The 24,786-nt window shown below is 38.7% G+C and overlaps 1 protein-coding gene across 1 annotated transcript in view; it reads right to left on the bottom strand.

Moving 5' to 3' along the window:
- Positions 1–23,794, bottom strand: part of SPAG17 (sperm associated antigen 17) — a 214,437-nt gene extending 190,643 nt beyond the window's left edge. The window contains exon 1 of the mRNA XM_021690132.1: positions 23,708–23,794. Coding sequence (XP_021545807.1) covers positions 23,708–23,794 — 87 coding nt within the window. The remainder of the gene's footprint in view (positions 1–23,707) is intronic.
- Positions 23,795–24,786: the final 992 nt, after the last annotated feature.

Below are 24,786 nucleotides of genomic sequence, written 5' to 3' on the forward strand. Positions count from 1 at the left end.
GTCTACACAGTAGCCTCACTTCCTCTGCCTCAGAGAAGCAAGACTTTCTTGCTTAGGTTTCCTCCCCTGTTCACATTTCATCTCAATACATCCTTTGTGAGTCTCAAGAACTTGCTCCTTTTGCTTGGGCTGAGGAAGATTTTGATCCCTTCTCTGCTGTTCTAGGGCCAATGACCCACTTGCCTTTGACCTTGGCTATAACTTTGTTCCTTCGATTCTCCCATCTCTCCCTCTCCAGTTTTCTGGTCCTTCCTCCCCTTTCCTTTCTACAGTATTTCACACATAGATAAGTATCTTTACCTAATTCCAGTCTTCCTGCTAACCATTTCCCATCTGATCTTCTTTTCTCCATAATTGAACTCCCCAGAACATGTGACCTATCCTTGAGGCTCCCATATCCTGATAAACCCCATGTTCTTAAAATTCTGTAATCTTGTTTCCAACTCCCTCCTTGACCACCATTACCACCACCACCCACCCTATTGAAATTGCCTTTTTGAAGGTCACTAATAATGTCCTCATCACCAAATATGGTTGTTTTGCCCTATTCTCCCTACGTCTCCATAGGTGGGAGAATTTACCCTTCTCCCTGATCTACCTTCCAGGACTCCACCCTGTCCTCATTCTATCTTTACTCCTTTAGATGTTCCAACTCCGACCATCAGGCTTTCTTTTCTTTCTCTTTCTTACATGAGGATCTTTTAGATATTCCACATAATTCTGTTCTTAACCTGTTCTTCTCCTGGCACGTACTCTGTATTGAATATTTTAGCTGCTGCCATGGCATCCACTACCACCTCTCTACTGACAACCCCTAAGTTTGTGTTTCCAACATGGACTGTAAGCCTATTTTTGACCTCCTGATGAACATTTTTACTTTGATGTTCTACCATCATCTCAAACTCAGCATGTCTAAAAGCTGAGCTCTTTGCCTCTTTATATCCTAAAACCAAACCAAACCAAACAACATCTCCCCTATCACAACCGGTAAAAATCATCCAAGTTCACTCTGCTAAATTTGACTGTTTCTGAGACTTTCCATTTCTCTTAGCCATCATAACTTCAAATCCTCTCCCATTCCCCTCTTGGATAGGCAACCACAGTTACTTTGTTCCCAGAGTTTCTTGAATCTGCCCCTTCCTTTTTATTCTCATAGCTATTCTCCCAGTTCAATCTGTAACTCCCTTGAGTCTGGACTATTGAAAACACCTTCTACAGAGTCTATTCAAGCCTCCAGCATCTTCTATCTCCAACCTATTAATTTTCCTAAGACATCAAATTCATCATTTCACTTTTCCTTCAAAGAAAGTATTTTAATTGTCTAATTCTTGGATTCTAATGGGATATGATACAGTCCAGACTCCAAGGACTGGAACTCAAAGCTCTTTACATTCCCTTCCTCACATATTTTTAATACCATACCAACCATTACTTTTCTAAATTCTCATAGTTCAGGCAAATTGGTTCTGTGTAAATTCTTGAGCTTCAACTTTCTCATGTAAATAGGAATAGTATTTTTAGGGTTTTTGTGAGGATTAACCATGATGGTGTGTGTAAAGAACCTAATACAGTGTCTCATTGGTGGTTAACTGTGTATCACAAATATGCTATTTGTTTTCTCAGTTCTCTGCTCACCTGGTCTTTTTATACAGAATGCCTTCCTTCCAGGGAATGCTTCATTTGTCCCAGCCCAACAGTGACCTTTATGTCTTCTCCCTGCCTATGAAAACTCCCTGTCAGTACTATTTAGTACTATGCTAGTAATATAGTTATATACATTGTGATCACTATATTAATGTATGTCTTAAACATTAGTATGCATCAGACTCCTGCTTGATAAAGCACAAATTACTGGGCTCCACCCCAAATCTCTGATTCAGTAAGTCTAGGGTGGGACCTGAGAATCTGTATTTCTTATAAGTTGCCTGCTATTGCTGTGGGTTCTGGTCCAGGGATCACATTTTTATTTATTTATCTTTTTAGATTTTTTTCGAAGGGGGAAGGGGCAAAGGGAAAGGGAGAAGGGAGAGAGAGAATCTTAAACAAACTCCACAATCAGCACAGAGCCCATTGTGGGGCTCCATCTCACGACTCTGAGATCATGACCTGAGCTGAAAGTAAGAGTTGGTCGCTTAACCAACTGAGCCACCCAGGTGCCCCAATGGGATCACACTTTTAGAATGACTGGTGTATGTATATTTTCAGAGTGTAAGCTCCTGTGTAACAGGAATGCTGTATTTTCTTTTTTCCACTGACTCACCCTCCCCTTTCTATATTCTCCAGGTAGTACACAGGACAGTAGTTTAACATGGAAGAAAGAAATGTTTTTCAACTGAATTTAATTCAAATGCTATATTCACTAGCTGGTGTAATCAGTCTTAAACCATTTCCAATATTTAAAAATCTACTGAAAGGGAATGACTTAGTGAATGGCGGGTAAACATACTATTTATTAATAAAGAAAAACCCGTTAGATATAAATACAGGCAGACAAGCCTCAATTCTTCATGTTAGTGAAGAGATATAAGAACTCCAGGAATTTCAAAAAGGAAAATTAAGGGTGCCTGGGTGGCTTAGTCAGTTAAGCAACTGACTTTGATTTCGTCTCGGGTCATGATCTCAGGGTTGTGAGATCGAGCCCCAAGTCAGGCTCCATGTTGGGTGTGAAGCCTGCTTAAGATTCTCTCTCTCTTCCTCCCTCTGCCCTATCCCTCTCTCTTCCTTTCTCCTCTCTAAAAAAAAAAAAAAAAAGAGAGAGAGAGAGAGAGAGAAAGAGAGAAAAAGAAAGAAAAAGAAAATTATTTATATTTTCCTCTGGAATGCATTTTAAAAGTTATATTTTGGGATGGGCCTATCTTACATTTTGGAAATTCATAGTGCTCTAAGTAATTCCCCCAGGAAGGGATGTTTCTGTGTCAAGGACCACGCCCTACCTTCTCTGAAGCAGATGATGGATGGAGGAAGGAGGATTAAGAGGAAGATGTCAATAGATGTTGGCGGGGATGCGGAGAAAGGGGAACCCTCCTACACTGTTGGTGGGAATGCAAGCTGGTGCAGCCACTCTGGAAAACAGTATGGAGGTTCCTCAAAAAGTTGAAAATAGAGCTACCATATGATCCAGCAATTGTACTACTGGGTATTTACCCCAAAGATACAAAAGTAGGGATCTGATGTTTATAGCAGCAATGTCCACAATAGCCAAACTGTGGAAAGAGCCAAGATGTACATCAACAGATGACTGGATAAAGAAGATGTGGTATATATATACAATGGAATATTATGCAGCCATCAAAAGGAATGAGATCTTGCCATTTGCAACGACGTGGATGGAACTGGAGGGTATTATGTTGAGTGAAATAAGTCAAACAGAGAAAGACATGTATCATATGAGCTCACTGATATGAGGAATTCTTAATCTCAGGAAACAAACTGAGGGTTGCTGGAGTGGGGGGTGGGGTGGGAGGGATGGGGTGACTGGGTGATAGACACTGGGGAGGGTATGTGCTCTGGTAAGTGCTGTGAATTGTGCAAGACTATTGAATCTCAGATCTGTACCTCTGAAACAAATAATGCAATACATGTTAAGAAAAAAAAAAGAAGAAGGAGGTAGCGGGAGGGGAAGAATGAAGCGGGGGAAATCGGAGGGGTAGACGAACCATGAGAGACGATGGACTCTGAAAAACAAACTGAGGGTTCTAGAGGGGAGGGGGGTGGGAGGATGGGTTAGCCTGGTGGTGGGTATTGAGGAGGGCACGTTCTGCATGGAGCACTGGGTGTTATGCACAAACAATGAATCATGGAACACTTCATCTAAAACTAATGATGTAATGTATGGGGATTAACATAAGAATAAAAAAAAAGAGGAAGATATCAATAACAAAATAGGATAAGGAATGAACATGGGGAAAACTTTCAGAAGATAATGAAAGGGTAATTCTGTCTCCAGACCTGGGGAAGATAATGGCTGGCCACTTAATAATGGCCTACTCTCCCCGTAGCCTACCCACATCTCAGCTACTTCTGGACTGAAGGCATATTATGTAAAGAGGTTCCTGCTCCATAACTGACATTTTCAATGTTTAGAATTGACTTGTGGGCAAGGTCTATAAAGACTGACATAAGAAAGATCTGGAAAGGCATCCAACTTACCTAGCTTGGCTTTGTTTTAATCCTACCTTTTCCAATCCAAGCTAGGGTATACAGTATTTTCTGCTGAATTAATTTAAAACAATATGTCAGTGGAATCATATCTCTAATTTCTCTTTCTACAGTTGCATTGTTAGTGTATAAGAAAGCAACAGATTTCTGTGCATTGATTTTTTATCCTGCCCCATTACTGAATTGCTGTATGAGCTAGTAATTTGGGGGTGGAGTCTTTTGGATTTTCCACATAAAGTATGATGTCATCTGCGAAAAGAGAGAGTTTGACTTCTTCTTTGCCAATTTGAATACCTTTTATTTCTTTTTGTTGTCTGATTGCTGTTGCTAAGACTTCTAGTACTATGTTGAACAACAGTGGTGAGAGTGGGCATCCTTGACGTGTTCCTGATCTTAAGGGAAAGGCTCTCAGCTTTTCCCCATTGAGGATGATATTTGCTGTGGGTTTTTCATAGATGGATTTTATGAACTTGAGGAATGTTCCCTCTATCCCTATACTCTGAAGAGTTTTAATCAGGAAAGGATACTATATTTTGTCAAATGCTTTTTCTGCATCAGTTGAGAGGACCATATGGTTCTTCTCTCTCCTCTTATTAATGTGTTCTATCACATTGATTGATTTGCAAATGTTGAACCATGCTTGCATCCCGGGGATAAATCCAACTTGGTCATGGTGGATGATCCTTTTAATGTATGTTGGATCCTATCAGCTAAGATTTTGTTGAGAATTTTGGAATCCATATTCATCAGGGATATCAGTCTGAAATTCTCCTTTTTAATGGGGTCTTTGCCTGGTTTGGGGATTAAGGTAATGCTGGCCTCATAGAATGAGTCTGGAAGCTTTCCTTCTGTTTCTATTTTTTTGAAACAGCTTCAGGAGAATAGGTACTACTTCTTCTTTGAATGTTTGGTAGAATTCCCCAGGGAATCCATCAGGAATGATTCCATTTACAATAGCATCAAAACCCATTAGATACCTCAGAATAAACCTAACCAAAGAGGTAAGGGATCTATACTCTAGGAACTATAGAACACTCATGAAAGAAATGAAGAAGACACAAAAAGATGGAAAAACATTCCATGCACATGGATCGGAAGAATAAACATTGTTAAAATGTCTATGCTACCCAGAACAATCTATACCTTCAACGCCATCCCGATCAAAGTTCCAACGACATTTTTCAAAGTGCTGGAACAAACAATCCTAAAATTTGTATGCAATCGGAAAAGACCCCGAATCGCCAAGGAAATGTTGGAAAAGAAAAGCAAAGCTGGGGGCATCACATTGCCGGATTTCAAGCTATATTACAAAGCTGTGATCACCAAGACAGCATGGACTGGCACAAAAACAGACATATAGACCAATGGAACAGAATAGAGAACCCAGATATGGACCCTCAACTCTATGGTCAACTAATCTTTGACAAAGCAGGAAAACACATGCAATGGAAAAAGACAGTCTCTTCAATAAATGGTGCTGGGAAAACTGGACAGCCACATGCAGAAGAATGAAACTCGACCATTCTCTAACACCATTCACAAAGATAAACTCAAAGTGGATGAAAGACCTCAACGTGAGACAGGAATCCATCAAAATCCTAGAGGAGAACATAGGCAGTAACCTCTTCAACATCGGCCACAGCAACTTCTTTCAAGATACATCTCCAAAGGCTAGTGAAACAAAAGCAAAAATGAACTTTTGGGACTTCATCAAGATAAAAAGCTTCTGCACAGCAAAGGAAACCGTCAACAAAACAAAGAGGCAACCCACAGAATGGGAGAAGATATTTGCAAATGACACTACAGACAAAGCACTGATTTACAGGATCTATAAAGAACTTCTCAAACTCAACACCCAAAAAACAAATAAGTCAAAAAATGGGCAGAAGACATGAACAGACACTTCTCAAAAGAAGACATACAAATCGCTAACAGACACATGAAAAATGTTTATCATCATTAGCCATCAGGGAAATTCAAATCAAAACCACATTGAGGTGCTACCTTACACCAGTTAGAATGGCAAAAATTGACAAGGCAAGAAACAACAAATGTTGGAGAGGTTGTGGAGAAAGGGAAACCCTCTTACACTGTTGGTGGGAATGCAAGTTGGTACAGCCACTTTGGAAAACAGTGTGGAGGTTCCTCAAAAAATTAAAAATAGAGCTACCCTATGACCCAGCAATTGCACTACTGGGTATTTACCCCAAAGACACAGATGTAGTGAAAAGAAGGGCCATATGCACCCCAATATTATAGCAGCAATGTCTGCAATAGCCAAACTGTGGGAAGAGCCGAGATGCCCTTCAACAGATGAATGGATAAAGAAGATGTGGTCCATATATACAATGGAATATTACTCAGCCATCAGAAAGGATGAATACCCAACTTTTACATCAACATTATGGGATTGGAGGAGATTATGCTAAGTCAAGTAAGTCAAGCAGAGAAAGTCAATTATCATATGGTTTCACTTATTCGTGGAACATAAGGAATAGCATGAAGGATATTAGGAGAAAGAAGGGAAAAATGAAGGGGAGGAAATTGGACGGGGAGAGGAACCATGAGAGACTATGGACTCTGAGAAACAAACTGAGGGTTTTAGAGAGGAGGGGTGTGGGGTGAATGGGTTAGCCCGGTGATGGGTATTAAGGAGGGCACATACTGCATGGAGTACTGAGTGTTATATGAAAACAGTGAATCGTGGATCACTACATCAAAAACTAATGATGTATTGTATGGTGACTAACATAACATAATTAAATTAAATTAAATTAAAAAAATAAAACAATACATCAGGCACAAATGTTTTTGTTTCTATATGTTTATTTGTTTAACTGAAAACTTTCATTGACCAAATTAAATTGGATGATTTTAAAGACTTTTTAGTAGCTGAAATTCGAAGGAGAGAGGAAACTTTCAATCTTGCTTTTGCTGGAACACTGGCTTCTATAATATAAGAATAATTAGAGATGGTGATGAGGCCAAGAAACAGATAAAGCAAAAGGAAGAATCCTAAAGAAGCTGAAAGCAAACTTTTAGTGAAGCTGCAATTGGATAAGTGAAGTGACTCTTTGTGGTTTATACCATGGAGGATGAGCTGGTTTCCTCAGCTGTTTTGGTGATGGTGCTAATGAGGCTATAACCAGAGGTCCAGTTCCCATATGGACTTCACATGACCAGAAATTCTGCTCCACATGACCAAAACCTTTGGTCTCTAGACAAGATTGATCATTATTGAACACAAGAGGGACTAAGCAAAAATCTTCTGAAGCAAAACAGGTCATCATTACTTTAAATATAACTTAAAGCATATATGCTTCTGACCTAAAGTGTCATCTTCATCACAAAAAGTAATACAGTGTAATACATCTATAGTTATTTCCATAGCAAAGGTTGAAAATATGGTCATAATAAACCATTTTCCCACAAACATTTTCCTAGGTTGGTGCTAAATGTATAAGATACGCAAGACAAGATAAACAACAGACATTCTTTAATGCTTTGCTTTATAATTACAATAACAAGTGTAAATAAAGAAACCATTTTTATTCTTGCTCTACCTTCTAGATATTTGATGTGAAGATAGAAGTGGTTGAACTCAATATTCCTAGACTTAAACTAGTTTAATCAAAACTCAAATATTATATACATATATGGAGTCATGTACATTTTTAGAGATCATATTTTTTTTCATTGGTGTTTATATAATTTTGGGGGTTCTTTCTCCATTTCTATTCAATCTATGCTGCCTGAGAAACTGTTATATTTGCCTGTGCCACCCAGGGCCACACACCATATTTAGCAGAAGATGCAATAAAAACAACACAAAGAATAATGATTTTGAGGGGTGAGAACAAGGGGAATCCAGGAAACAGAATTTATTTAATTTTAGAAAGCATTTCACAAGTTTTTATACCCCAAATATTGGGTTACCGTGGAAGTAGAGGAAATGTTTTGTCATTGTTAGAGAACTGGCTTAAAAACAAAGGTAAGGTTAAGCAGGCACTTCTCTGGATGAAGTGGTATTAACAGTGGGGAGCCCTAGGGATCGTTCTTGGAAAGGTCTTATTTAACTGCTTTTATACCAGATATGAAAATAGATTACAATGAAATATAAAATTGTGGAGTCTAATGCTGGGAGATATCCTTCATTGTCATTTAGTCTAATTCCTTTATTTTGCAGAGAGAAAGAAAAATTTATGACATCTTGGTCAAGGTGACACAGAAGCAAGAAACACGTTCTGATTTCCAGACAATGGGCCTTCCTCTGCCACCCTGTCTTGCCTTCATTATCAGATGTGACAATGACACAGTGCCATTGAGCACTGCGAGGAGATTTCACAAAGCTCTCTGAGCTGAGCAAGCACATATGTCTGATGAGATCCAGTGTGGGAAGTCTAAGTGAATGCTTTGAGGAAAATAGAAATTAGTCACAAGTTTAGAGGCTTTGATGATCAATGATAGCAAATGTGTCGATATGTAATGCTTCCCATAACCATCAACTTAATGTGCTACAGGTCTATTGAAAGGCCTTTGCTCATCATATCTGGGAAAAATGGTAGGAATTAATTAGAAAACATTACCCTACCATTGCACAAAAGCAGAGTGTCTTTATTCTTGGCAAGCTGTGTTGAGTTTTAGGCATAAAACCTAAAAAAGGATTGAATAGCTGGAAAGATTCACCTAGAATGGCAAATAAACTAGTCATGGGGAAGAAGGGACTTCAGTGGGAGGACTGACTAAAACAAACTTAGGATAGAGAGGTGGAAAATATACAGTATGTCTTAGTCTTTTCAGGCTGTTAAAATGGAATACCACAGACTTGATGGCTTATAAATAACATTTATTCCTTACAGTTCCAGAGCCTGGGAAGTCCAAGATCAAGGAACCTGCAGATTCAGTCAGGTGAGAACTCACTTTCTGGTGTATAGATGCTTATCTTCTTACTAAAACCTCATATGGCAGAAGGGGTGAGGGATCTCTCTGGGGTTTCTTTAATTAGGGCACTAATCCCATTCATGAGGGCTCCACTCTCATGACCTAATCACCACCTACAGTCCTCCTACCTCCAAATACCATCACATTAGGGATTAGGTTTAAACATACGAATTTGGGGGTGGGGGAAACAAGGCATGGTTTAAAACAATAATGGAATTAAAAAGATCGATAAGCGGCTTGTACTCTCATATTACTGATGGGAGTGTAAATTGCTGTAAACCCTTTGGAAAACTTTATGGTAGTAGCTACTAAATCTAAACCCATGCCTATCTTATGATCCAGCATTTCCATTCCTAAGTATATGCCCAAGAGAAATGAGTACATATGTCCAAAGAAAAATTCATACAAGACTTTCATAGCAGCATTGTTTGTACTATTTCAAATTAGGGATGATCCAAATGTCAATCAGCAGAAGAATGCATAAATAAATCATGGTATATCTACACAATGGAACACTACAATGCCATACAAAAGAATGCACCATTTATATTGCAACAGTATGTATGAATTTCACAGACATTATATTGAACAAAAAGGGTACATTGTGTATTAGTTCATTTCTATAAAATTTATGTGAAGTTCATTTATATAAAATTAGTTCATTTATACAAAATTATTTAAAGGCAAAACAACTGATGATGATAGAAGTCAGAGTAATGTAAACTCCCTGGGTTCTAAGTATTGACAAGGGAAGGCTTGCAGAAACCAACTGTAGGGCTCGGTGTGTTCTACATCTTCACCTCGATGGTGGATTACAGGGGTGTATACATATGTCAATAAATACTGGACTGCACACTTAATATCACTGTTTGTTTGGTTTCTGGCAATAAAAAAAGAAGAAAAATGATGGAGAGTGGGAAGAACATGATTTAAAGGAGGGTAGTTTTAGTACAAATAACAGGAAAAACTACTGCATTTGTTTTGTCATTTCTCCAATTCAGATTGACTGAGTATGTTCCAGGCTCTATGTTCAGAGAGGATACCCAAAGATAATATGACTCACTTCTTGTCCTTGAGATTTTCACAGTCATGTGAGAGAACAGACCCGTGGCTAAAGTGGCTCAGTTGGTTAAGCAACGGCCTTCGGCTCAGGTCATGATCCTGGAGTCCCAGGATCGAGTCCCGCATCGGGCTCCCTGCTCGGCAGGGAGTCTGCTTCTCCCTCTGACCCTCCCCCCTCTCATGTGCTCTCTCTCTCCTCTCATCCTCTCTCTCAAATAAATAAATAAAATCTTAAAAAAAAATGAACAACTCAGGAAACAACAGATGTTGGCGAGGATGTGGAGAAAGGAGAACCCTCTTACACTCTTGGTGGGAATGAAAACTGGTGCAGCCACTCTGGAAAACAGTATGGAGGTTCCTCAAAAAGTTAAAAATAAAGCTATCCTATGACCCAGCAATTGCACTACTAAGTATTTATCCAAATGATACAAACATAGTGATTCGAAGGGGAACCTGCGCCCCAATGTTTATAGCAGCAATGTCCACAATAGCCAAAATATGGAAAGAGCCTAGATGTTCATTGACTGATGAATGGATAAAAAAGATGTGGTATATATACAATGGAATATTGTATTACTCAGCCATCAAAAAAGAATGAAATTTTGCCATTTGCAATGACATGGATGGAACTAGAGGGTATTATGCTAAATGAAATAAGTCAGTCAGAGAAAGACAAATACCATATGATCTCACTCATATGTGGAATTTAAGAAACAAAGCAGATGAGGGGACGGGAAGGAGAAATAAAATAAGATGGAAACAGAGGGGGAGATAAAATGCAAGAGACTCTTAACTCTAGGAAACAAAAAAAAAGGTTGCTGGAGGGGAGGTGGGTGGGGTGAATGGGGTAACTGGGTGATGGACATTAAGGAGGGCACCTGATGGAATGAACACTAGGTGTTATATGCAAATGATGAATCACTAAATTCAACCCCTGAAACTAATAATACTAATACATTAACTAACTTGAATTTAAATCTAAAAAAATAACTATGATAACATGGTAAGTACCATCATCATGGACTCTGAGAAACAAACTGAGGGTTTTAGAGGGGAGGGGTGATTCTTTCAACATAAAAATCCATGTCACCATGGAAACATGGTGAGTTGAATGTGGGAATGGGAAGTCAGGGATAGTTGCATGGAGGAAGCACATTTGAATTGTGACTTTAAGAAAGAGAAGAAGCTCAACAAGTGGTGTAGGGGAAGGAAGGGTAATAAAAAAAATCCTATATGTGTGAAAGCACAAAATTACCCAGCAGGTATGAGTTGTCTAGTTGTCAGGCATGACAGGGAGTCTGGATAGGGGAGGGTAAGTGAAGCTGGAATAGAGCTAGGAAGATTGAGAAGGGCCAGTAAGTAATTGAGACTGAAGCAGGAAGTGACACGGTCATATTGGTATTACAAAAGGACAACCCAGGAGTCCACAAAGGGTACATAGAGGGGAGAAGAGGAGGTGGTGCCAACAGTCACCGAACACACACAGATGTGCCGATCTGCTGGTTGAACTGAAATGCATGCTGGTTGGTAGATAGAATAAAAGTAACTGTGCGAAGTGGTAAAATTAAGAATGCAAAATCTAATAAACTGTTAGTAAAAACTGCTCATTATAAGATGTTGCTATGATCATTGATAACTGGGCTTGCTGACATTGTGACATCAAGGGAACTTCTGCAGCAGGGTCTGTGGATCTGGGCTGTGTCACGGTAGACAGCAAAGCTACATTGCACAGCCTTTAGTAAGCATTCTGGGCTTCCGGAGGATCCCAGTTAATCATCACCCTCAAGCTCAAACTATTGCTTCTGACTTGTTTAGTTTTTACTTTTATTCTTATTTTTTAATTTTTAATTTTTTAAAATTTATTTTATTTTATTTTTTTAAAGATTTTTTTTTTATTTATTTGAGACAGAGAGAATGAGAGACAGAGAGCATGAGAGGGAGGAGGGTCAGAGGGAGAAGCAGACTCCTTGCCGAGCAGGGAGCCCGATGCGGGACTCGATCCCGGGACTCCAGGATCATGACCTGAGCCGAAGGCAGTCGCTTAACCAACTGAGCCACCCAGGCGCCCGCTATTTTATTTTTTTTTAAGAAGGGTCCATGCCCAGTGTGGGGCTTGAACTCACAACCCTGAGATTAAGACCTGAGCTGAGATCAAGAGTCAGACACTCAACTGACTGAGCCACCCAGGTGCCCCCGTTTTTACTTTTATTTAGATTAGAGTGCAATGCAATTCTGTGTGTGTAGTTTTTGATATAACATATACATTTATGATAAATATTTTAAGTGGAAATCCACAATGAAGAAACTTCAAAGCCTGGATATGTTTCCAAAATTTTAAGTATCATGAACAGGTAAATATTCTGGATTTTCATGAGATCAAAGAAGAAAACAGTAATCAACCACAACCTGAGGCATGTTCTGATACTGTGTAAAAATCATTATGACATTAAAAACGTTTGTATTTCTAAAATGAAAACAACTTGATTCTTTCAACATAAAAATCTGATTAACTTATTATTACAAGTGATATAAATGTTGGATGGAAATAGAGCTCAAAGGTTATGCTGTTAAAAGTTGAACAGGTGAAACACTTTTTAAAATCAAACTGCCTATCATGTTTTGTTAAAGGTCATGATTCCAATAAAGAAAATCTGCAATCATTAATGAAGGAAAATTTAAAGAACACAGGAAGTCCGTTTCGTGCACTAATGAGCTTAAAATAAAAACTTTTTTTTTATCAAAGTGTGTCAATAGGTAATTACAAAACATTTTTAAATATATCATCAGAACTTTTAACAATCTATTATGTAATTAAACATAAGCGAATGTTTTGAGACATGAAATACTTAGGCGAAATTAGAAAAATAATTAGTATGGGTATATCACAGCAATGTAGCCTGACTGTGGCAAAGCCTTTATCTACTGAAATGATAAAGGAACCTTTTGGAAAACACAGAAATCAAACCAGTAAAATTTTAATCACTATTGATAGAGCTTTAAGAGTTTCATGTAAAAGGGTTCTGATAGTACCTAATATACAAAATTCAAGATGCTGAAGGTGGTTAGATATTTTTTGTCGATCTGCTGGAGCAAGATGAGAAAGCATCTGTGATACCTCAAACTATTTCAATGGGTACCAAGAAAAATGGTTTCACTGAGAAGTATTCACATAAAAACAGTGCCAGAGTGGTAACATAGAGACCGTCTGGAGTTTCAGTCCACAATTTAGAAGAAAGTTCCAGATGTTTTGTTTTCACCCCAGCTCAATACATTCAATATATTCAGCTGATGCAATAAAAGATGTATACCAAATAAATCAGTATTAGTATCTTCTTTGTGAATTTTCTATATATTACCATATATTAAACAAACACCAGAGATAATTAAATAATATATCTGAAGAGAGTTCAGGATTGGACATTAGAGAAATAGTAGGACCCCAATGGGCAATCTATAGAGCTAGAGCTGCAACCACTGAGACGAAATCATGCCAAGCCTTTGTGTTTGTTTAATGTAAATCATGAAGTGGGAGTAGTTAAACATTTGAGAAGTGCAATTAACTTTTAGGGATTTGGTTTTAATGAAATATTCTACTAGAAATTTCAGTACGTTCTTTAGCTTTATAAGAGAGAAATGAAAATCTGGTGCCCATATAAAATTAATAAAGCAAACAATAAAGAAGCAGAAGATACAGAGAAACAAATGAACAAAGGGTACCATCTGAAACAAAATGAAATAATTATGAGAAAAACAATCATATTGTCTAATAAATTACACAGAAATGGGTTTATTATTTTATGACAAAAATGAAAAGTATGATGAATTAATAACCTCTTTCAATTTATTTAATCCTAAACTTTAGCCACATTATGTATAGGGTGATCAAAAACTTATAAAATTAAGCCAACTGATTAAATATGATAGTCCATGATGGTTTTGTGACTTAATTGATAATAAAGAAATTAAATATATAAAAACCCAGACAATATTATGAAGGCTAGAAAAAAATTTCAATATAACAATTAGAAGTTCAAAAGCTGGAATTATAAAAAGTGCAAAAGTATAATTGATTAATTTTAGTATGATGAAAGATATTATTGATATTAAGAGACATTCTCTACATACAGAGAACTACAAATTACATAATGACTACCAGTATAAAAGGAAAGTTATAGGAAGAGCCTATGTACATTGTTCATGTCACCTCATGGCTCAGACAAAGGCAAATTTTAGGACGTGAACCCCATCAACCAAAGGCTGTACCAACACTTCTGAAAACCAACAAATGATTTTGAAATCACTAGAAAAATGTGATGACTGGTAAGTACTAAAAATTATACCATCTGGCAAGAAGTTTCATAAGGTACACATAGTTTAGTTTTCATAGAGAATAAAAAGTGATTTTTAATTTTTAAAATTTATATGTTGATTTATATATAATTGTGACAGTTAACATATTTTTAAATTTTCACCCCTGAATGAAGGCAGGTGAGAAAGAAGTTTAGAAGGTTATTGTAATAGTGTTGGAAGTTATGAGGGGTGAAAAAGAAGGAACTGAAATAGAGAGGTAATAGTAATAGTACTTGCTGACCAATAGTACTTGCTGACCAAATTAGAAGAAGAGGTGCTAGGGTGTTTCTAACTTCAATGAACACGATAGTACCAGTTTTGAACATACTGAATTTGAAGAACTTGTATAACATCCGTATGAAAATATATAAAAGAGTAATAAAAACAATAATAATTATGTTATCATAAGATAATATTTATAAATATTTATATTGGGGTACCTAATGTTCCATATTCTTTCAGATACTTTATTTGATTTTCATACCACTCCAGTAAATATAGTAATACGATTATTACTAAGAGCTCCTTCTTACTGAGCCCCTACTCTTCCTCCATTCAGCAGTGTTATTTGAACCCCTCTGTATGTCAGCAGGATAAATCCCTGCCTTCGTGGAGCTGACGTTTTCATGGAGGAAAACAGACAATAATGAAATATATGCAAAGTAGAAGGTCAGGAACAGAGTTAGGGTTAAGTGGGTGGAATGTGATGGTGTAGTTTAAATAGGATGGTCAGGGAAGGAGATATCTGAACAGAATCCTGAAGGAAGGGAAGGAGTGACTCACATGCTTATCTTGGGAGGGGTCATTCTCGGCAGAGGGCACAGCAAGGGCAAAGATGGCAATGTGCTTTCTGAAGGATCTGAAGATCAGCAAAAAAGCCAATGTGGTTACCATAGAACTGAGTGAAGGGGTGAGTCATAGAAGATTCGAGACCAAGTCAAAGTAGTTGGCAGAGGACACACACACACAGAGTCTTTTAGGGACGTGGTAGAACATTTGGATTTTTCTCTAAGTCTTACATATTAAAAGAACCACTCTAGGTCTGTATGGTGACAAGACTCTAGGTCAGCAAGAATGGGAGAAAGAGACCAAGTTCTGAAGCTCTTGAGCTACTTGTAGCTTAGGCAAGAGATGATGATGGCTTGGATTAGGTTGTACCAGTGAGGGTAGTACCAACAGGATAGATTTTAGATACATTTCCAAGGTAGAACCAATAGGATTTACTAAAAGTTAATTGTTAATTGTGGGTTGCATAAGAGGGGGAGAAAACTTATGAATGCAAGATTTTTGGCCCTAGTGACTCACTGGGTGAATGGTGAGACCACTCAATGAGAAGGTGAAGAGCAGGTTTGAAGGGGAAAATCTGGGGTTTGGGTTTGGACATGTGAAGTCTGAGATACTATGTGCTAGATGCCTTTAAATCCTTTCGACAATTGATCTAATATCTGCAAGGGACGTATGACCATTGTCCCTGTTTTATGGTTGCAAAAACTAAGGCTTTGAGATTTTCTTCAATTTAAGTTCTTATAACCAATGGGTTGGGAGTAATCTTAGAGCTGTCAGGAGGCTGAGACAGTGTAATATACTCAATGTATTTAATTCAAAAGTATTTCTTGAAGATCACTATGTACTTATTTATCACTCTTAGGTGCTGTGACCAGGAAGGAAGCAATTAAATATGTTAACCTTTTGCTACCTTCCAGGAATTTGCAGTGTTGAAAAGGAATGTAGATATAGTAGATGACGCTGAAATTGTTGGACCACAGCTCAAAGTAGGATAGCAGTAAAGATAACAGTCCCTGGAGTAATTTAGTAGAAGGAGAAAAGTCAATGAGGGACAGAACTGTGTGACTTGAGGTCCTTTCTGGAAGATATGAAGGAGGATTTTAATGAGAAGGAGTTGGATGGTCTTCAGGCCAAGAACCTGCATGGGTATAGTCAGTATGTGCCTGAGGATACCACGGAGACTATTCAACTGGAGTAGAGAGAGAAAAAGATGGATGGGCAGAGAAAGGCCAAATTAGGCAGGGCTGTGAAAGCCAGGCAGAGCATCTTGGATTTTATCCCATAGGTAACTGGGAGCCCATGATAGTGTCTAAGGCTAGAGCTGAACCATGGTCAACATTCACCATTTCTTAACCAACATTTTCCTAGAGGGTTGCCAAACTCATATTGGCAACACTTATATTTTACTTACATTTAATATTTTTCATTTGCAATAAAAGTGATCACATATAACATCTAGGTGGATATTTTGACATGCTAATTCCTTTTGGTTCCAAACTCATTCAAATAATACATTTTTGTCCAAGAAGGTGAAATTATAATGTGAGGTTATGAAAAGTCCATTTCCCTCTTAACATTCTTCCTAGCAACTCAGTTGTTTTCATTGGCTTTTATTAAAACAACCTTTGTGTGAACTGGCAATTTGTTTTGTAAATATCAATGAAAGCATATTTCAGAAAATATAGTAATAAAAACCAACCCAATTTCAGAAATATGCTTGCTGCCAGACATCAGTCTTCAGCTCATGAGTATTTCCAGTAAGTCTTAAATACACATTAACATGAGAAATAGCTCACTGTTTAAGATCAAAAAAGTTGAAAAATCCTTCACTGACTCTCAAATACTGTTTAAGGATTCTGCCCAATAAAATGTATTTCCCTTTTTGATAGAATATATTTGTAATGGTTCAAGCGGTTCATTTAATTGAACATTTTCCCCCCGAAAAAACTGACTTAAACTCAGTTTATTATCATCTTAATATCTACATGTTTTATAACTTTGTTTAACAGGTTTGGGATATTAACATTTCAGCAATACCTATCCTGAACCCTTATCCCCCTATTAAACCTTTACAAGAATTAAAAACTTTGTCCAAGACGCGAAGGAACTCTATTACTATTTTTCAAATGTGCACAACTCAGCTATTGTCACTGAGCTACATTTAATAAGAGAAAAATATTATTCCTCAACTGAAGTCCAGTAAGGAGAGACCACTAGCTAAATGTTCTGAAGAACGTTCACTTGAATGCCTCCTGGCTGGCAGATGAAACATCTGAGAAGTGAAATGGTATCATTGCCTCGCTGTTTTCTAGGCACTGTCGTAGTCATGCTATGTATCCGCTGTGATGCTTTTTTATGTAAATGTTTTCTGTCCCTTCCTCTTCCCTTAGAACACATCTCCACAGTCTACTGACTATCCCGGTTTCCACAATATAGATTTCTTCATGTTTCAAAGTAAATCAGTGAATTAATTCCATTAATATGGTTTGAGTGTGATACCTTGTGCCCACAATTATGCTAGTCATTGTGGAGTAGGTACAAGGGGTATAAAGATATGATTTGCTATGAAGCAACTCACATTATACTTGTGTTCTATAAAACATGAATCAATAGCACATAATTCAAGGCATTCTGTAACTAAGTACTGAGTTATAAGATAAAGCCTAGAGCCAAAGTGAGGGAAGATAAAGCACTGCATGCCTAAGAGCCAGACATTGAAGTGCTTAGATTGTCAGCAGTGTGAAAGGGGCAGGTTAGCCCAGATACCCTGGGAGTCTCCACCTCTAAGTAAGCATAGTAAAGAAGGGCATTACCATGCAGGGCAGAAATTTGTGTCTCTGATGCAAATATGATTACTTACTTGAAAAGTATCATACATTTCATTGTATAAAAACATACATTGAAAATGAAAATATAGAAATTGGAAGCAAGACCTCCTGAGTCTCAGTAAGGACCTCAATATATTATGGTAGATTTTCCCAAATATTTTTAAGTATATAGATATTTATATTAAAGAAGAATTTAAGTCTTAATCAAGAAGTAAAATCTCAGTGATAAATGTAAAACAAATGACAATAAGTGTCTAGTCCTTTACGTTGGGTATTAGGGACGTAAAATCATAATTACAAAATGAAATCAGTGAATTAGAATAGCGAAGCTGACTGGGTTAAGGGGTATGTGGATTGCATAAACTTTTTTGCTGTTTGTTTTTTAAATTTTTTTGTGGTGAGTCACAGTAAGCAAATGGAATAGTTGCTATGCCTAAAGATGGTCTCATGAGTTATGGCTGCCTTTTTGCTACAAATAAAAATGAGACCTAAAACCAGGAACAAATGAAAAGAAATAACCATCTTCAGACAATCTGAAAATATGAAAGCAGTTAACAAAATTAGCAAAATCCCCAAAACTCTGCCTGTGAGAAAGCTAAATTAACCCAAACAAACTTTTGGGGAACCTGGAATTGTGAAGAACACATTTGAGAAAAAAGTCCATAATATCTTTTTTTCACCTTCTTTTTTTATTATTATTAATTTTTATTAATATATAATGTATCATTTGTTTCAGGGGTACAGGTCTGTGATTTATCAGTCTTACACAATTCATAGCACTCACCACAGCACATACGCTCCCCAATGTCCATCACACAGCTACCCCATCCCTCCCAGCCCCCACCACTCCAGCAACCCTCAGTTTGTTTCCTGAGATTAAGAGTCTCTTATGGTTTGTAAAAGTCCATAATATCTTAAAGAAAAAAAAAAGAATTTGTATCTGACTTCTGAATATTTTCTATAGTGTTATCATGCTGTCACTTACCATAGAAAACATTGTGAGTTCTTTTACCCTGTGTTGACACAAAAGCTCTGACCATAACACAAAATTCCTATTGAAACATATAGCTCAGTCATTTTGAAGCTATGTGATGTTACCCAGAGACAGGCCTTGTCAATCTGTAAACTCCTAGAGAGAATGGCTACATTGTTTGGATAATTGTAGAAAATTTTCCTAAATTGTCATGAACAAAGCTTCTACTAATCTCCACTTTCTCAGCATCACCTGTCATATAATAGGCTTGGAAGAAATGGAAAAATCAGAATTGATTACAAATTCTCTTAGACCACAGTGATATCAACAAAATGGCAGACTAGGCAGTTATGTGCCCTCTGTACCCTCTGGAAACATTAGAAGAACAACTAGAGACTAAAATAACTTTATAGGAGCTCCGAAACCAGTCAAAAATCTAAAGCAACCAAGCGAATGCCCAATCAAGAAAAAGCCACATTCGATATGGTAGCAAATTTTGTGACACTTGTACTCTCCCTTGTCCCACCCTTTCTCCATGAGAAGGGACAGCCTTTTCAACAAGTGGTGCTAGGAAAACTGGATATTCCATGCAAAAAAATTATTAAGTTGGACCCTTACCTCACACCAAATACAAAAATTAACTCAAAATGGACCACACATCTAAATTCAAGATTAAAACCATAACAATCTTAGAGGAAAAACTTCATGACACTGGATTTGGTAGTGATTTCTTGGATATGACACCAATTACCCAATCAACAAAAGAAAAATTAGATAAATTGAACATCGTCGAAATTAAAAACTTTGTGCATCAAAGGACACTGTCAACAGAGTGAAGAGGAAACCCGTGGAAAAGAAGAAAATATTTGCAAATCATACATCTCATAAAGGTTTAATATCCAGAATATATAAATTAGTTCTACAATTCAACAGTAAAAAAAATCAACAACTCCATTAAAAACATGGGCAAAAGGGGGCGCCTGGGTGGCCCAGTCAGGTAAGTGTCTGACTTTGGTTTAGGTCATGATCTTGGGGTCCTGAGATGGAGCCCCATGTTGGGTTCCCTGATTATGGGGGAGTCTGCTTCTCCCTCTCCTTCTGCCCCTCCCCCGCACTCGTGCGTGCACATGTGCATGCTCTCTCTCAAATAAATAAATAAATACATAAATAAAATCTTAAAAAAATATATGGGCAAAAGAATATATAAATTCGGGGTGCCTGGGTGGCTCAGTCGGTTAAGCGTCTGCCTTCAGCTCAGGTCATGATCCCAGGGTCCTGGGATTGAGTCCCACATCGGGCTCCCTGCTCAGCAAAGAGCCTGCTTCTACCTCTTCCTCTGTCTACCACTCTGCCTACTTGTGCTCTTTTTCTGTCTATCAAACAAATAAATAAAATCTTTATTTTATTTTATTTTTGGGGATTTTATTTATTATTTGAGAGAGAGTGAAAGAGAGCATAAGCAGGGCGGTGGGGAGCGGAGCCGGGAGCCCAATGTGGGGCTCGATCCCAGGACCCTAGGATCATGACCTGAGCTGAAGGCAGACACTTAACCGACTGAGCCACCCAGGTGCCCCAATAAGTAAAATCTTAAAAAAAAATAAATAAAATAAATAAAAATGGTTGAAATGGTAAATTACATGTTATTATATTTTATCCCCCCAAAAAATAGAAATAAAAATATCTTAGACCAGGATGTCTCCAGACAGTGCCTTCTGTCACCGGGTGCTTAGGTTAACACCTCTTCCTCTCGCTGTGGCCGATAGAAGCTGCCTTGACAGGTGCATGAAAAGATTTTAATTTATCTTTAAAAGCATCTTTAACTCCCTAATGCTGCCGGAGATCATAAATATAATGTCTATATCACGTACAAGCTCACACTAAGATGTATTTTTATTTTTTAATTTTAATTTAATTTAATTTAATTTTAATTTTTTTAATTTATTTGTCAGACAGAGAGAGAGGGAACACAAGCAGGGGGAGCAGCAGAGGGAGAGGGAGAAGCAGGCTCCCTGCTGAGCAGGGAGCCTGATGTGGCTCTGATCCCAGGACCCTGGGATCATGACCTGAGCCGAAGGCAGACGCTTAACCAACTGAGCCATCCAGGCATCCCTAAGACGTATTTTTATATTCTTATTGCCATTGTGCCTAAATATTTTCTTTTTAACTAATTTGAGATGTGATATTTCATGTATATTAATAAGATAAATGTTTTGATACATAGATAGCAAAGTTAGTAAATGACTATTTGATTGATGGAATTAATTCAGGAGCAATGTACACCAGAAGCAATCTCATCTACATCTCTCTTGCTCAATTTAAATGCCCTAGAAAGAGCCAAGATGTCCATCAACAGATGAATGGATAAAGAAGATGTGGTAGATATATACAATGGAATATTATGCAGCCATCAAAAGGAATGAAATCTTGCCATTTGCAATGACGTGGATGGAACTGGAGGGTATTATGCTGAGCGAAATAAGTCAGTCAGAGAAAGACATGTATCATATGACCTCACTGATATGAGGAATTCTTAATCTCAGGAAACAAACTGAGGGCTGCTGGAATGGTGGGGGGGGGGAGGGAGGGGGTGGGTGAGTGATAGACATTGGGGAGGGTATGTGCTATGGTGAGTACTGTGAATTGTGCAAGACTGTTGAATCTCAGATCTGTACCTCTGAAACAAATAATACATTATATGTTAAAAAAAAAAAAAGAAGAAGAAGATAGCAGGAGGGGAAGAATGAAGGGGGGGAAATCAGAGGGGGAGACGAACCATGAGAGACTATGGACTCTGAGAAACAAACTCTGAGGGTTCTGGAGGGGTGGGGGGTGGGGGGATGGGTTAGCCTGGTGATGGGTATTGAGGAGGGCATGTTCTGCATGGAGCACTGGGTGTTATACGCAAACAATGAATCATGGAACACTACATCAAAAACTAATGATGTAATGTATGGTGATTAACACAACATAATAATAAAAAAAGAAAAGAATAGAAAAAAAAAATAAATGCCCTAGATTTATTTAAGGCATATATTGGCCTCCTTACCCAAAATAATCATCCTCCTTCCTTCTACCTGCTAGAATTCTACCCATTCTTTAGGGCCTAGCTAAAGGCAAGTTATTTTAGAAAACATTTCTTGACAATCCCAGCCCACACTTGTCTTCCTAACTTCTAGTCTCTATCTAGTCATTTAGTGCTTAGTAACAGACTGCCTTGTATTATTTGCTATCACTTTGTGTTTTAGAACCAACTAAAACGTACTAAAAAATTAGCAATGGGGGGGTCTGGGTGGCTTAGTCCGTTGAGTGTCCGATTCTTGGTTTCGGCCCAGGTCATGATCTCAGGGTTGTGAGATCGAGCCCCACCCCGGGCTCTGCACTCAGCATGGAGTCTGCTTGAGATTCTTTTCTCTCTCTCTCTCAATAAACAAACAAATAAATAAATAAAATCTTTTAAAAAATTAGCAATTAGTCCAACCTGAAAGGACAGCCCAAAATACTGATACAAGGTAGATTCACTGAAACCAAACTGTAAACTTATTGGTTCCCTTTCAAGTCTAGTGCAGCTCCATGTGAACACACGAATTCAAAATTACTACTGATGTGGATTCTTTAATCAGTTAATTCTAAAAACTGGCTTATGGAAGAGTGAAAGACTTCCCTTTCTCTCACCCCCAGTACACACACACACACACACACACACACACAAACACACATGCACACACACACACACAACTATACCTACTGGCACACTATATTTCCCTGAGTAGCAACCGTACAGAAAGCAACTTTGGGTGCCAAGGCAAAACTATTTTTTGAGTACCCACTATATGCAAAGCACTTTGCTAAACCCGGTGAATAAGGAATTCATTCCTCTCTAGGTATCTTTAACCCAAATTCAGAGTCTGTTACATTGGTGGGTAAGGCATGCCTCTGGGCATTGGACTGTTGGGTAAATCCAGGAATTTTCTTCTTGGAGCAGACCAGAAATCAAACTGAGAAAAAAAAAAAGACGAGAGGAGGTGGAGGGTCATTGTCTTCCCCTACTATTAAAAAACATGAACTCAACAAACTGAAGAAGTTCAGCCTTTAGAGTTAAGACTACATATTACTGTGAGTTCAAATTCTTTCTCTTAATATATAAGATTTATTGAAATGATACTGTTTGAGCAGAACTGAGAAAGCTGAGTATTATTTCAGGTTTTCAAGCCCTAAGGAAAAATAGTGCCTTTAGGTTTTCCATTCAGCTAGGAAAATTATAGCTTCATATTTGCAACACTAAAGCTAATGCAGTGTCAGCACCTCCATCAAATTCTGTTGTTCAGCAGTTTATAATTCAAGCAGAAAGTTTCACTCCAAGCCCAAACTTGGCCTACACAATCTCAAAGCAAATGGAGAAAAAGTTATTTTGGCTAGGGCTGATTTATAAAAGCAGAAGAGAGGGGTGGGAGCAACGACCGGGCTTGGGAGAACGGAATCAAGAACTGTTTTCGGAAGGGGCGACGGTGGGGTCTGGAAGAGAGGGCGAGCCTGGCGGCGGCGTGTGGAAGGTCTCACGGGGCTTTGGCACTGCCGGGGTCAGGGAGGACTTACAGGGCTCCGGGCTCACCTGATTGAAGTGCGCACCGATGAGCGAGGGTTCCCATATCTTTGAACTGTTGTTCGCAGTCCCGCCTTTCTCTTTCTTGGGTGCCATGCAAAGGACGGGAGGAGCATTGGCATCTAAACTGGGCTCAGGCCCCGACTAAGCGTCCCCGCTGCCATAGTAACCGAAGCCACGCCCAGTTCCTGAACGACTTCGGTTCCCCTCCCCCAAACCTGTTCTGAAGCCACAGGCCAACCGCTTCCGTCACCATAGCAACCGAGCTTCCCAGCCCGCGGCAACCCCGAGGCGGGACTTCCAGACCCCCTGATTAAATTTTAGGGTTTTCCAGCGGTACAACTGTGCGAATGGGAGAGGTCAGGCCGAGGCCGGCTTCGCTTCGCCCCTCCGCTGCTGCTTGGAGCCTCTCCCGCCCGAGGCATTGTCTAGAAACTCAAAATCCCTGGAATCCCGTCCATGACTTCGACACCAAAAGTTTTTCGACCCTGGGCAACCTCGAATGGAGAACCGATTCCCTCAGGAGACATCCCATGTCACTTTCTCACCCATTCTAATCTGCCCCAACTGCTTCCTTATGTGCAAATTTATCTCCCTGAGCTCCTTCCTTGGCTTCGTTCTTGGGTCCTCCTCCCACGGACCTAAACAAGTCGGATCACTTTTCCAGGAGATCCGTTGTATAACTGTGGTTGCGATTAAGATCTTTTCAGGTCTTTTTCTCTGTCTAATCAGCGCCAGTTCTCCCAAACCGTCCTCCACTGGTAAGTAGTCTTTCTTCCCCCCGCCCCCACCCCCAACACTCACCACTACTACCTAAAATATGGTGGTCACAGTCCCCCAAATAATAATGACAGTAATAATAGTAATGGTAATAACAACAGCTCCTTTTTCGTGATCACGGCTATATCCCGCACATAGTTCTATCATTTAATTCTTACAACCACCTTCTTGCAAATCCCACGGTGTGTGAGTGACGGCACTAGGGTTAGAATCCAGGATTGTCCGGGTTCCCAAATCCAGTGCGCTTAATTAACCTCTACAAATGTTTTAGGACTGCCAAAATGAGAGATGCCCCCCTTTGGGGGGCT

The sequence above is a fragment of the Neomonachus schauinslandi genome, chromosome 4 (assembly GCF_002201575.2).
Source record: "Neomonachus schauinslandi chromosome 4, ASM220157v2, whole genome shotgun sequence".
Classification (NCBI taxonomy): Eukaryota; Metazoa; Chordata; class Mammalia; order Carnivora; family Phocidae; genus Neomonachus; species Neomonachus schauinslandi.